The 12,754-nt window shown below is 32.4% G+C and overlaps 1 protein-coding gene across 3 annotated transcripts; it reads left to right on the forward strand.

Annotated features, from left to right (window-relative positions):
• Window positions 1-532: 532 nt before the first annotated feature.
• Window positions 533-9,081, forward strand: LOC121971671 (OVARIAN TUMOR DOMAIN-containing deubiquitinating enzyme 12-like). Of its 3 annotated transcripts, XM_042523051.1 has the most exons (11): window positions 533-682; window positions 756-829; window positions 3,665-3,836; window positions 4,398-4,471; window positions 5,873-5,927; window positions 6,012-6,086; window positions 6,311-6,384; window positions 6,664-6,712; window positions 7,839-7,923; window positions 8,723-8,779; window positions 8,871-9,081. In XM_042523051.1, exons 3-11 carry the CDS (start codon window positions 3,672-3,674, stop codon window positions 8,915-8,917), a joined length of 681 nt encoding a protein of 226 aa, XP_042378985.1. In that variant the 5' UTR covers window positions 533-682; window positions 756-829; window positions 3,665-3,671; the 3' UTR covers window positions 8,918-9,081. The 3 variants fall into 3 exon arrangements, with proteins under 3 accessions (XP_042378985.1, XP_042378983.1, XP_042378984.1); XM_042523049.1 differs by having other exon boundaries at window positions 5,873-6,086; XM_042523050.1 differs by lacking the exon at window positions 756-829 and having other exon boundaries at window positions 537-682; window positions 5,873-6,086.
• The last annotated feature ends 3,673 nt before the right edge of the window (window positions 9,082-12,754 follow it).

A 12,754-nucleotide genomic window follows, 5' to 3' on the forward strand; every position in this document is an offset into this window, starting at 1 on the left:
GGGTTCATTTCATCAAGGGAGGGTACTTTTGAGAGAGGGCTCATAGTTGTCGTGACGAGAGATGACCTCGGCAAGAAGCTAGGACTTCAATGTATATATATATATATACATTGAAGTCCTAGCTTCTTGCCGAGGTCATCTCTCGTCATGACGACTATTAGTCATGATACATTTTACTTGTATTGCGAATTGATTCCATGATTTATTATATCAATATTATATGTAAATACTAATTGTATTTGTCTATGGGAGAAAAGATTTAATAATGATAGTAAACGATGATAATATTTATATTAGACAATCCTTATATCATACTTTGTAAATTATAAAAATAATTTATAGGCAACCGTGAAACAATTAGGAGAATGAGATTTTTTTATTTCAGAGAAATACCGTCGGGAAGGGATGTTTTAGAATATCGAGAAATTAGTGCAGGAATAAAACATATGTTTTTTTTACGAATAAGAAATATTTCTAGGTAAACAACGCGTCAAACTTCGTGGACCAATATGAAATCAACCCAACAGTTAACTTCTTTAGATATGCCACCGTGATGGAATCATTCATTTCTGGGACGGGGCTAAACGCCGGGACGTGGACGAAAGAGGGCGATCGAAGCGAAGCAATTGTTTCTCGTCGCTTGCTGATATCGTTGCCATATCAATCGGCTTCCTCTGCAAGTGTATGGTTCCTCGACATCCTCCTCTTGTTTCGTTCTTTCCTCTTCCCTTACAATTTCTTGGGATTTTGGTTAGCGCCTTCATTTGTTCTTGGGAGAACCTCGTCGTTTTCCCGTTCGACCATCCATGTCTCCCTCCTTCTGACTCAGGTGCGGTTTTCTTTTCAAGAAAAGTGGGGAATTTTCCTTCAGCGCTAAGATTAATGTCCTTGTATGGCAGTTCGAGGCCAGCAATTTTGTGAAGATTTGTTTTTTTTTTTCATATTGTTGGTTACTTTGAATACTATGAATCATGTAGTTGATGATGATGATCTTAGGGTTATTTACTATAGATTGATAAGCAAATTGGCAAAACTTTCAATCTTCTCTCTCCGTTCTTTACTCAGGAGAGTAACAGGGTTGTTGGTATCATAAATGGCACGCTAATGCGATATCCTACTTTATCTTTCCAATCACTCAATCAAAACCTGTGTTCGTATATTTCTAATAAACAATAGCAGAGAGCGAGAAAAAAAAAATCTCCATATGGTCATACAGTCAGCAAGTGAGGCAGCATGATTCTTGTTCGATTCTGCTCAAGTTTTTTTTTTATTTTTTATTTTTTTTTATTTTTTTATTTTCTTATTTTGCCTTGATGATGTTGGGTCACTACATCAGTATGTATAAGCTAGGAAGTAGTAGGTTCAAATGCGTTTTTTTTTTCCTTTTTTGTTGGACTAGCTTGCAGCCCCGATCCTTCGACTTAGGAGGTCTTCTAGTATTTCCATTTGCAAAATCGTCTATAATATTATCAGTTTCAAGATTTTTCAAAATATCTTTCTCAATACATAAAATTGTCAATCCATTTAATTTTTCTTACGACATTGACGATATCATATATATTTTCAATAATTTTAAATTTAAAAAACTCCTTTCAGCCGATGCTACCGTAACAGGCATAGTCAACAAGATTCTACAAGTAATTGCAACATTTGAATAACAATTTATACTTTGAACAAATTCAAGTATATTAATTGTAGACATTACTATATTTGGTAAAGTCATTTATAATATTTTTTTAATTTGGTAAATAAATCATCTAACTTAACATTTGATGAATTGTTATGAGTTAGAGTAGATTTTTGATTGACACAACATTTTCGCAATTCATCATCGTCCAAAGTTCTTAATATTTTTGAATTAAATAAAAAACTAAATATATTTTCAAAAGTTTTCATTTGCTCAAATCTACATTTTAAAGAAGCAATCGTCATGTCAACAACAATAACAAAATAATCAATTCTAAAGGACTTTGATAGTGAAACTTCATCGTCCTCTCTTTCATTAAATTATTTTTTCCTAAAAATATAATGCTTTGTTGTAAATATTGGCTCTGTGTTCATATATGATGTAAGACTTTTAGTAATAGTCAAACTTGCAACAAAATCATTATTCCTATACTTTTCAAAAAATAAGATTATACCTTCCAATTGTTTCATGGCAGCCCCAAATCCTTTACCACTTTGCAAATTGCAACCTAAAACGATAAAAGGAAAAGACAATATCAAAAGGTTCTGAAATATGAATTTGGGCCCAACTACCCAGGGCCCCAACTACATGCCTATAATACATAATACTAAAAAAAAAAAATTGGGCCCTCCCAAATTCTGGGCCAGGGCCATCACCCAGTGTCGCCCTCCTGCAGGGTCGGCCCTGCTAGCTTGTTGTTTTCCGTTAATTTGTATATGTTTATAGAATTATATGATGAAGTTTTGACATTAACACAAGTTTACTTGCAGCACAAAAGTGAGAATAAACTGATTGCTGTAGGAATTTGATGATAATCATAATAAACACACAGTCACTAAAGGAAGATGGATATAGGGTGGATGTATATTACAACATTTTTCCAACAATTTCCACTGAGGACAGAAGAAAAGAGGATTGTGGTGATAGTGAACAAGGGAGAAGTGATGATAGCAGAACCCATGGGGAGAAGAGAAAGGAATTTTTTGGCTTAATAAATTGGGCCATCCATCTTTCCTCTTTGAGACCATGTTTGACCAGATCCACCTGCTCAAAGAATGAGCCTGATCAAAATTTTAAATCATCCACCTGATCACTCATTCATACACTGAGTTATCAACCCAAATAAGTAGACCCTAGAAATCCCTCATTGTCTATAACATGCGACCACAACACTAGTTGCTTAGATGGCCATTATCCATTTTACTGAAAAAAGAAATTCGAAATGGTTGACCTCCAACCAATTTGAAGATAAGCTCTAGGAACATGCAGGAAAAAGAATTGAGCTGAGTGCTACCCAGTAAGGTTTTTGTGAAATCAAAGTTTAGAGTATATGAGTGTATATTAATCTTAAAACAGTGAATGGAATGGTTGTTGAAAAAGCAGCTTGTTGATGTATAGGTAGGTTTAAAAGAGTGGAAATTTAAGGGTCTTGGACTCTTTGTTAAACAGGGGTTGTTTTCATTTTACGAATAGGAGAGAGGTTGGGCCCACGGTAAAAGTTAAACAAGCTATGAGATGTGTTTTCTGTAATTTGGGGACTATAAATTAGGTCTAAAAGGATACTTCTGAACTTAAACTGGTATTGACTAATCCAGTCCAGTAATTATTGTTTTCTAATCAACAATGAAATCACTTGGATGTTAAATCGTATCTGTTTTATGAACATTCAGGGAACTTGATCATATTTACAGCATGTCAACAACAAGGCTTCAGCCCCCCTGCCACATGGCAAATTACAGAAAAAACTATGCATGTAGAATTCCCTTAAAACATTTATTGTCACAAAGGCGAACAGATTGCTCCATTTATATTTTAACACCATTTCATTTCTCAAGAGTGTATGGTGAGATCTCCTCAACCTTTCATAGGAAAGAAAAAAAAAGGGATCAGAACAGATTGTATATTTTCCAAGTTTACATTACGTCATGGTCTATGTTTTAAATGTCTTTTCCACACTGAAACCATTTTGTTCTCCAGGTTGCATATGGCACATATATTTCAAAATCAAGCTGGTCCTTCAACGAATATATTAAGCTGTCATGAGAATGATACTAAGGATGATAGGACGATTGCACTCATTCTCTCAGAAGAATATGCCAACTTAGACAATGAAATTGCTAGACGCCTTTCCAATTTGCCTTCGGTGCCGGTATGATGATGTTCCTTTCTTTCTTTGGGTACTTTGTGAATTAGTGGATGATTTATTGTGGTTATGAGAGTCCTTTTATGTATAAAAACATTATGGATGCAAATGAAATTTCATGTGAAGAATATTATCGAACATGCAGTGGTTCCTTTTTCAGTATTTGCTTTCCATGCCACATAAATTTATATTTTCCTTCTTTAACTTTTTTCATTATATTTGGCCATCTTGTTTCTAAATTATGGTTGTTTTCTAAGCTAACAGAACACTCATTCAATTTTTGTTGTGTTTTAGGTCTGATGGTGCACACTTTTTTTTTTCTTTTGTAATATGAACAATCACATTGCTATTTAATAGTTTGCACTATTCACAACATAAATACAAACATATTAATATTTGATGGACTTTAGTCTTATTAGTCTCTATAACTTGCAACTGGATCTCACACATTTGTTCATATACTTCATGAAACATTTTAGACTTCTGTTTGATATTTTCCTCGTCTTGGTTTCACCTAGTTTCCCTAAGAAAGTAACTTGAAATTTCTAACAACTTAAATTCTGGCAGCATGTGCCACGAGTAAATACATTCTTCCCAAGCTTTAGTGATGCCAGTCTAGATCACCAACGGCTCCTTCAGAGGTTCTTTTCTTTTCCTGCAATTTTTAATTGGCTACAAACAGATGCTTATATTTCACATTTTTCTAATTTTCTCCAATTAAAGCCTCTTATTATAGCTCTACTTTAAAGTTTGTTTTCTTTTCCATGATATGCGCTACCCACTTTAAGTTATGAGAGAGGAGACATAATATAGGAAGAAAGAAAGAAGACAAGGAAAGAGGCAGCCTCATTTAGGGAGGTGGCAAAAAGAGAGAGGGATAGAAGAGGAAGAGAGAGAAAAGGACAATGGTCATTGCTGCCTAGGTAGTAACAGAGAAGAGATGGATAGAGGAAGATATAAGGGACAGAAAGAAACTTTGGAATAGGGAGAGCGGAAGAGAGATAGGAGGGAAAGTAAGGAACTTTGCCCCTTAAATTAATATTACATATATTTAATTAAAATGTTGACTAGATGACGAAGTCAGCTTTCTCTTTGCTTTTGTTCAATTATTTTGATGGATAAACCTAATTGCAAATTTATATAAGTTCATATATGTGACCACACCCAAATATGTGTACCTAAGTTGCATCATATGAAAATAGTTCATCTATGAAATATTGAATTTTCCCTAGATTGTTTTGTTTGCTTCCTTTCTCTGAAATGAAATTTAGTTTTCTCTTTGCACAGTGCATCTCTTTATATGTATAAATAGGGTTGTAAACAAGTCGAGTCGAGCCGAGCTTTGAGGTGTTCAAGCTTGTTTGATAAGGTAACCAAGTCGAGCCGAGCCGAGCTTAAAATGAACCAAGCTTTTGAAATGAGTGTTCAAGCTTGGCTTGGTTTATTTTTTATGAGCTTTTGAGCTTGGTTCATTTAGATGTTATCAATCTCTCAATTCAAGCTTGGCTTGAGCTTGGTTCGAGCTTGGCTCGTTTAGATGTTATCAAGCTCTCAATTCAAGCTTGTTTGATTGCTTGAAATTTTTAGTTGTTTAATTGGTTATTGAGTTTGATAATTTTAATTATTTTATTTTATTTTATTGTTTATTTAGCATATTGAAAAGAATTTTATTAATGAATATGGTTCGTGAACATTGTTCATGAACGTTGTTCACGAACGTTAACGAGCTGAATACATATGTTTTCAAGCTTGTTTATTTAGCTTAACGAGCTGTTCAAGCTTGTTTGTTTAATTAATCTTATGTATATTGAACGAACATAAACAAGCTTTTACCAAGCTAACATCAAGCTTGTTCATGAACGCTTGGTTCATTTATAGCCCTATGTATAAACACATTTCTCTTTGTTTGTTCATATATATAGTTTGAATTGGAAGAATAGGTCATGCTAATAATGCTGTCTTACAAGAGTTCAGTTGGCACTAAAGTTGCATTCTGTTCCTGTTTTATTAGATTTGACACTGACAATTGTGTTCTGTGCTAGATTAAATGCTTATGGCCTATACGAAGTTAGGGTCTCAGGTGATGGCAATTGTCAGGTATCTAGTTGGTACATTTTTAAAGTGAATACATATGATCTAGGAAGACTCAATGGACCTACTGACATTCTCTACATATCGAAGTTTCGTGCACTCTCAGATCAGCTTTACAGGTCTTCAGAATATCACAAGCATGTTCGGAAAGAGATAGTGAAGCAGGTTTTACTAAGTTTATTCCATTTATATATTACTTGGTTCATTGTTTTATTATCGCTATTGACTGTTGTGGCATTTCTATAACTATTATTTGGATTGCTTAAATGGCCTTGTCTTGTAGTCCTGTTTAGTTACTCCATTAGAAGGTTATCCTAATTTCTTTAGATCTTAAAGGAACAAGAAAATCTTTATGATTTCTCACATTCTTTTTTCATTTTATAATGCAGCTTAAAGAATTCCCCCTGTATTATGAAGGATATGTACCCATGAAGTACAAGCGTTATTATAAGAAAATGGCCAAGTACGTGATTTACACTAATTTACTTTTTCTTCAATGTTATATTGATTCAGAAGCTATGAAATGCTGCTGGCTTAAAGCATCATGAAAAAAAATGAATAAGTCTAAAAGTTGCCGGCATCATGTTCTCACTATGCCTTGTGGTGTCTGCCTAGTGATGAGCTGCTTGTTTTCATTTAAAAATTTAAAAAATAAATAAATAAATAAATGATCTATGTAGCTCTTTCTTGATAAGCTACTAGCTATAGGTCATTGATATATTGCTGTACTGTTATAATACAGATCTGGTGAATGGGGAGATCATGTTACCTTACAAGCTGCAGCCGATAAGGTATATTCATTTTGGTTCATTTAGATGTATACATCCTGCACCGATTTTACTATTTTCTCATACATTCTTATCTGACTGATCTTGTTATGCTTTTATTATTAGCACCTGCCAGAATCTTGCAAGATGTTTTTTGTTTGAAAAGTTAATTGCCACATTCTTCTATATGAGGAACCTTGATTTTGAGTCAGCAATGCAATGGAAATTCAAACCTTATCCTCTTTCTTGGAACAGTCATGGAATTTACCTGGTCTAATGATTATTTTTTTAAGTTTTAACTACTTTGGACTAATCAGGACCTGTTCTACATTATGTCATACTGGCAAATATCATGTTTTCTATCTTTTGTTTGTATGTACATTAGGTATTTTCTGTCTTTTATCAGAATCACTTCTCTTGAAGTGCACTTTTTTGCCCCTTTCATATGTACTAATAGAAATAAAAATAATCATCAAGAGATCATGGATGACTATATGAACTCAATGGCAGAAGGCAGTTATCTGCTTGTGCCGTTAGAATATCCATCCATGTTTTGTACTCTCTAGCTTTATTCCAAACAATTATGACCGTTCTAATGTTCCTTTTGTTGTGTGAGATAACTAGTTTTTTTTTTTGCTGACTATTTTCCTTGCAGCAAAAATAATAATATAAAAATTTTGGTTCTCAGTGATATCAATTGATGATTTCATGTTCTGTATAAAAATTGAAGGAAGTTTATTTTTGAAAAAGTGGATTTTATTCATCTATTATACTTCTGGGCATCATCTATCTACGTATTCCTTCTATTTTTCTGGGCATTATCTTCCTCGAGCTATTTCTTGCAATTTGGTGCAACTAAACGAGCTTGCTTTATTTCTTTAGGTATGTAAAGAAAGAAAGCTATTGCCACTTCTAGCAATCGTATTCAAAACATCTAACAATGATATGCAGAAGTACTATGTTTATGCACACTTAAGATTGATGCTCTATAGTCGCTCTGGTGATTAGACCACCTAAATACTGTCCCTCTTTCGTGGTTGGCTGATTTGTTATTCTAGATGATTTCGAGAATTAATTTGTTTTTGACCAAAATCTTTCCCAGAAGATCTAGATGCTTTTGATAACAATAATTTTGCTTATTTATGTGCAGTTTCAAGCAAAAATATGTCTTCTAACTTCATTCAGAGATATGTGTTTTGTTGAGATTGTGCCACAAAATCAGGCTCCTCAAAGAGGTAATTCTGCACAATCCCATTTCCAGTGTCCTAAAATAAGTTAAATTACACTCTGATCTAGCGCAGAACATTCCATCAATCCCATTATAATGTTTCTGGTTTTGCAGTATTATTTCCACTTATTTAACTAATTCCTTCAAGAATTAGAAAGTTGTGAAATTTTTGTTCTATTGCTAAGCAGGCAACACTGGTTGCTTTATCATGTAATTTTGCTCTACTGATCGAACTCGGTGTTGGATTAATAATAGTTCCTGAGTTAGTATGTTATTGAATGGTTATGCTAGTCCAAGTCAACTCTGATAGCCATGTTGATCAATGCGATGTTGATTGCCCTTGATCCTTCATAGCCAAAGTCAACTGATAGCCATGTTAGTTGCTGATCTAAACGCAATCCTGACAATATCATACTGAGTTGTTCAATGAGTATCCATGTTTATTTAGGACAGGTCTAATCTTACACTCTACCATCTGATCTGCCTTGTTATTCTCGTACCATAACGACTCCTACAGTGGGAAAACACTAAGAGGAATAAGTAAAGGGATCAAAGTTCGAATTTCATTAGGAACTAATATTTTGGAGGTTGGCTTCTAAGTGTTCATAAGTTGTACTTTGGATTACGACATGAATTGAGCAGAACATCACAAACACAAAGAGATGTACTAAAACATATGAGACTTGAATTTCAAGATAGGAATTAGGAGAGAGGTGAATCGATATGCTCTCTTTTTTTTTTTTGCAGATGGTTTCATTCTTTTTTTGTGCACCGTGATTCTTATTATTGATTGATTGATATTCCAGAGCTATGGCTGAGTTTCTGGTCCGAGGTGCACTATAATTCTATCTACCAACTACGAGGTCATCATCAATCAACCAACCTTTTTGAGATGATATTTTGCACTGCTGCTTTCTACTGCAGCTAACATTTTCCATTAAATTGTTTCTGTAGATCTTCCTCTGCAACGCAGGCCTAAAAAGAAGCATTGGCTATTCTAAGTTCTCCCTGTGTACATTAAAGTTAGCTGGTTTTGATTTTTCATATAATGTGCCTTTTCAATTCGTTTAATGTTCATCTACAGATTATATTTTTTTTAAAATTTGTACGATGACACTGGTAATATCAATGGCATTCTTTATAATCATCCATGTTTAATTTTGTATATCTGTTCTCAAAAGAGTCCTCTCTGTTGATTATGTTGCTAATTTCATATGCCTTATTGAATAAATGCACGCAAATAAAAACTTACAATTGTCGCTTTCCGAATGGTGGTTTTGCTTGTCGTCATAGAAGGGCAATTACTGAAATCAAAAAACTTTTCCCAATTCCACGAACCAAATCCCCTTGGCAATAGATGTTACGCCTCCGAATAGGTTTTCACAAGACACGTAGCTTTCGGGAAAAAACAAAAAAACTTTTACACAACACCTCTCCTACAAATCTTCAACTTGGACGCATATTTTAAAGGCAACCCACAACCACGTCTTGTTGTGAGAGTTATCTCCAACATTTTCTACGCGCCCAATGAGTTGAGTCACGAGGATAAAATTTTCATAAAAACCAAATGGCCAAAAAAAACCAAATAAAATCATTCATTTCATATCTAAGAAAAAAATGATTTGTGCAACAGTAAATATAGTGAGTGATTAATGATAAAAAAATTATTATATTTTACATAGTCACTCTTCAAGAATTATTAAAATTTTGTATTCACCTAGAAAAATTAAATCATTTACATTAACATAAACATGCCTGATTTTTCATAATGACTATTATATCAAGTGCATATTCAATATATTCAATAAATATAATTATTCATAATTAAATATTATATATACACAATAAAAATATAATTGGTCGACTTATAAATAAATGTTAAAAATATAAATTTATTTTAATCTTAATTTTTAGTTAGAATTCATTCATTTTAATCAGTCATTTTCTTAGTCATATTCCATATACCGAATCATCCATAGTCATTAGGATATATGCTAAAATAATAAATCCTGATTAAAACTTCAAGTAGATAGCTAAATAGTCACTTAGAATAAAATTGAGATTAATTTATAATTTCAAGGGTCTCACATAGTATAGAAGTAGACATTTATTCTCCTACTATCTTTATTATCGCTATAACACATGTGGTATGAATCACATACTATGATATTTTTTTTTCTCTTTATTAATAAAGAGTGCATATTTTTCTTAATTTTAACATCATACTGATTTTGATTTAGACATTCTCAATACCTAATCCAGAATTCAACTCATGAATTATAATCTAGCCTCCAGTAGGTTAATTAAATGGTGAGTACATTTACTCCAATCATTATCAATTCATAAATGATCTTATCTTGATACAACTATCAATATGACATTAACTTACAGGTATGTCTTTATTCATAATTTCATTAGATGTCTCATAAGTAATGATCTTCCATCTATTTATACCTAACAAATAGATATGATTGTCCATGTAAGTAGATCAATCTCAACCATCCAACATGTTCACTGAGACTTTATCCAAATGTAACAAAGACATATGCACTGAATAGATCAAGACATTTTATATATTTGATGGTCTTTGCAATATGTTACATTGTACGAAGTTTCAAACACTTTACATGTCCTTGAAATGACACTTTACTTAATGACTTAGTAAAAGGATTTACAAGCATAACATTAGTATGGATATACTTAAGAACTATCTTTTTCTTGTCAATGATATCCTTTACAAAATTATATTTAATAATTATGTGCTTACCCTTGCTATGATATTTGGGATTATTAGAAAAAGTTATAGTAGCTTGATTGTTACAGTACATTGTAACAGAATTTCCATTATCTTCAGCAATCTTTAAATGCTTCAGAAACCTTTTTGACTAGATAACTTTTTACACAACTGTTAAACAAGACATATACTCAGTTTTCATTGTTAACAGCACTACATAAGCTTGTTTCTTACTATTTCATGAGATGACACCATTATTCAGTAAGAAGAGATAGCCGGATGTGAATTTTCTATCATCAAGGTCTCCTATCCAATCTGTATCTGTGCAGCTCTTCAGGTTCATCTTAGATTCTTGGAAATAAAGACAATAATCTGTTGTCTCTTTAAGATATCTGAATATCCTCTTCATCACTTTCTAGTGTCTCGATCTAGGGTTTGACTGGAAACGGTTAACTAAACCAACAACATAACTGATATCAAGACGTATACATAACATAGTGTACATTAAACTACCAATGTCATTGGTATATGATTTTTTTCTTTATATCGGTTATTTCCTCAAAAATCTTAGAATATATACTTTTGCTCATAATAGTATCTTTCACTATAGACATTTGTTCAATGTTGCAATCTGACATATTGAAATGTTGCATCTTAGTGATATAAGCTTCTTGAAATAAACTTAAAAGTTTTTTGATCAATCTCTTATGATTTTTACTCCTAAGATACACTTAACTTCTCTCATACCTGTTATATCAAATTGTGATGAAAGTCATGATTTGACTTTTATCACAAACTTTATGTTACTTCTAGTTATTAGCATATCATCAACATATAAAGATAAGATGACAAATTTTTCTTTTTTCCTTTCTTAGATAAACACAATGATCTTCATTGATCATTTCGAAACTATAACACAAAATAACTTCATTAAATCTTATGTTCTATTATCTTGACGCTTGTTTTAACCTATATATTGAAATCTACATATTTTATTCTCTTGGCCTTCAGTAATATAATCTTCTGGTTGTGTCATATAGATTTTTTCATCAATATTAACATTAAGGAAAGCTATTTTTATATCCATTTGATATAATTTCAAGTCAAAATATGCTACTATAACTAAGATGACACGTATTGATACAAATATCAAAATAAGAGAAATGTCTTTTCAAAATCAATTCTCTAGTTGGATATATCCTATTGCTACTAAACAAACTTTTTATTGATTAATCGATCCATCTGTTTTCCTCTTAATTTTGTAAATCTACTTATTTTTAAGAGCCATTCGGCCTAGAGGAAGATCGACTAATTCTAAACTTGATTCTTTTTCATAGACTTCATTTCTTCATCCATTGTAACTTCCCATTTTTTTTTCTAATTGAGCATCTCAAGGCTTTCTCAACTGTTCGAAGTTCCTCATCAACTAGGAGAATCATATTAATGTCTCGTTCTCAATATCAAACCTTCTCTGAGAAATAATCTTATGACTATTTCATCATATGTCAAATTGTTGAAAAATCATCTCATTAATCGTAAATCACTCCCACTGAGTTAACTAAATTTAGGTATCTCTTGTGATACCTTATTTGTTGATAGAGTATCCTCCTCCTCCTTTATTACAAATAGAGGAATAGTTTTATCAACATTACCCCTCGTTGGGAACTTAATTTGAGAAAAATAGTATTTCTAGATTCTATTTCATAGATGATTCCATCTTATTGCTCACCAATGAAAACATAACCCTTGGAAGTATTAGAATATCTTATAAAGATACATATTTTATCTCTAGACCATAATTTTTCATATTTATGAGTCTTATTATTAACATAAGCAGCTAACCCTAAGGTCTTAGATTACTTAAATATAATTTCCTAACTGTCCAACATTTATATGAAGTAGATTGAACATCTTTAGAAGGCACTCGATTAAGGATACAGATTGCTGCTAATAATGCATCTTCCTAATAGAAAATTGACGAATTAGCTTGAGTCATCATTGACTTAACTATATCTAAAAGAGTTTGATTTCTTCTTTAAGTAACCCTATTTTATTGTGGAGTTCCTGGAATTGTTAGTTGTTTAATAATCCCTTTTTCATTCAT

This window comes from Zingiber officinale, chromosome 4A (genome assembly GCF_018446385.1).
Source record: "Zingiber officinale cultivar Zhangliang chromosome 4A, Zo_v1.1, whole genome shotgun sequence".
NCBI classification, from domain to species: domain Eukaryota; kingdom Viridiplantae; phylum Streptophyta; class Magnoliopsida; order Zingiberales; family Zingiberaceae; genus Zingiber; species Zingiber officinale.

Bases quoted from the DNA above. Each gene is read 5' to 3' on its own strand.
- LOC121971671 (XM_042523049.1), top strand. From the start codon at position 3,672: ATGGCACATATATTTCAAAATCAAGCTGGTCCTTCAACGAATATATTA. The intron at 6,385-6,663 runs GTACGTGATTTA...GTTATAATACAG, and splicing joins TATTATAAGAAAATGGCCAA to ATCTGGTGAATGGGGAGATC. The intron at 8,780-8,870 runs GTCATCATCAAT...TTGTTTCTGTAG, and splicing joins TTCTATCTACCAACTACGAG to ATCTTCCTCTGCAACGCAGG.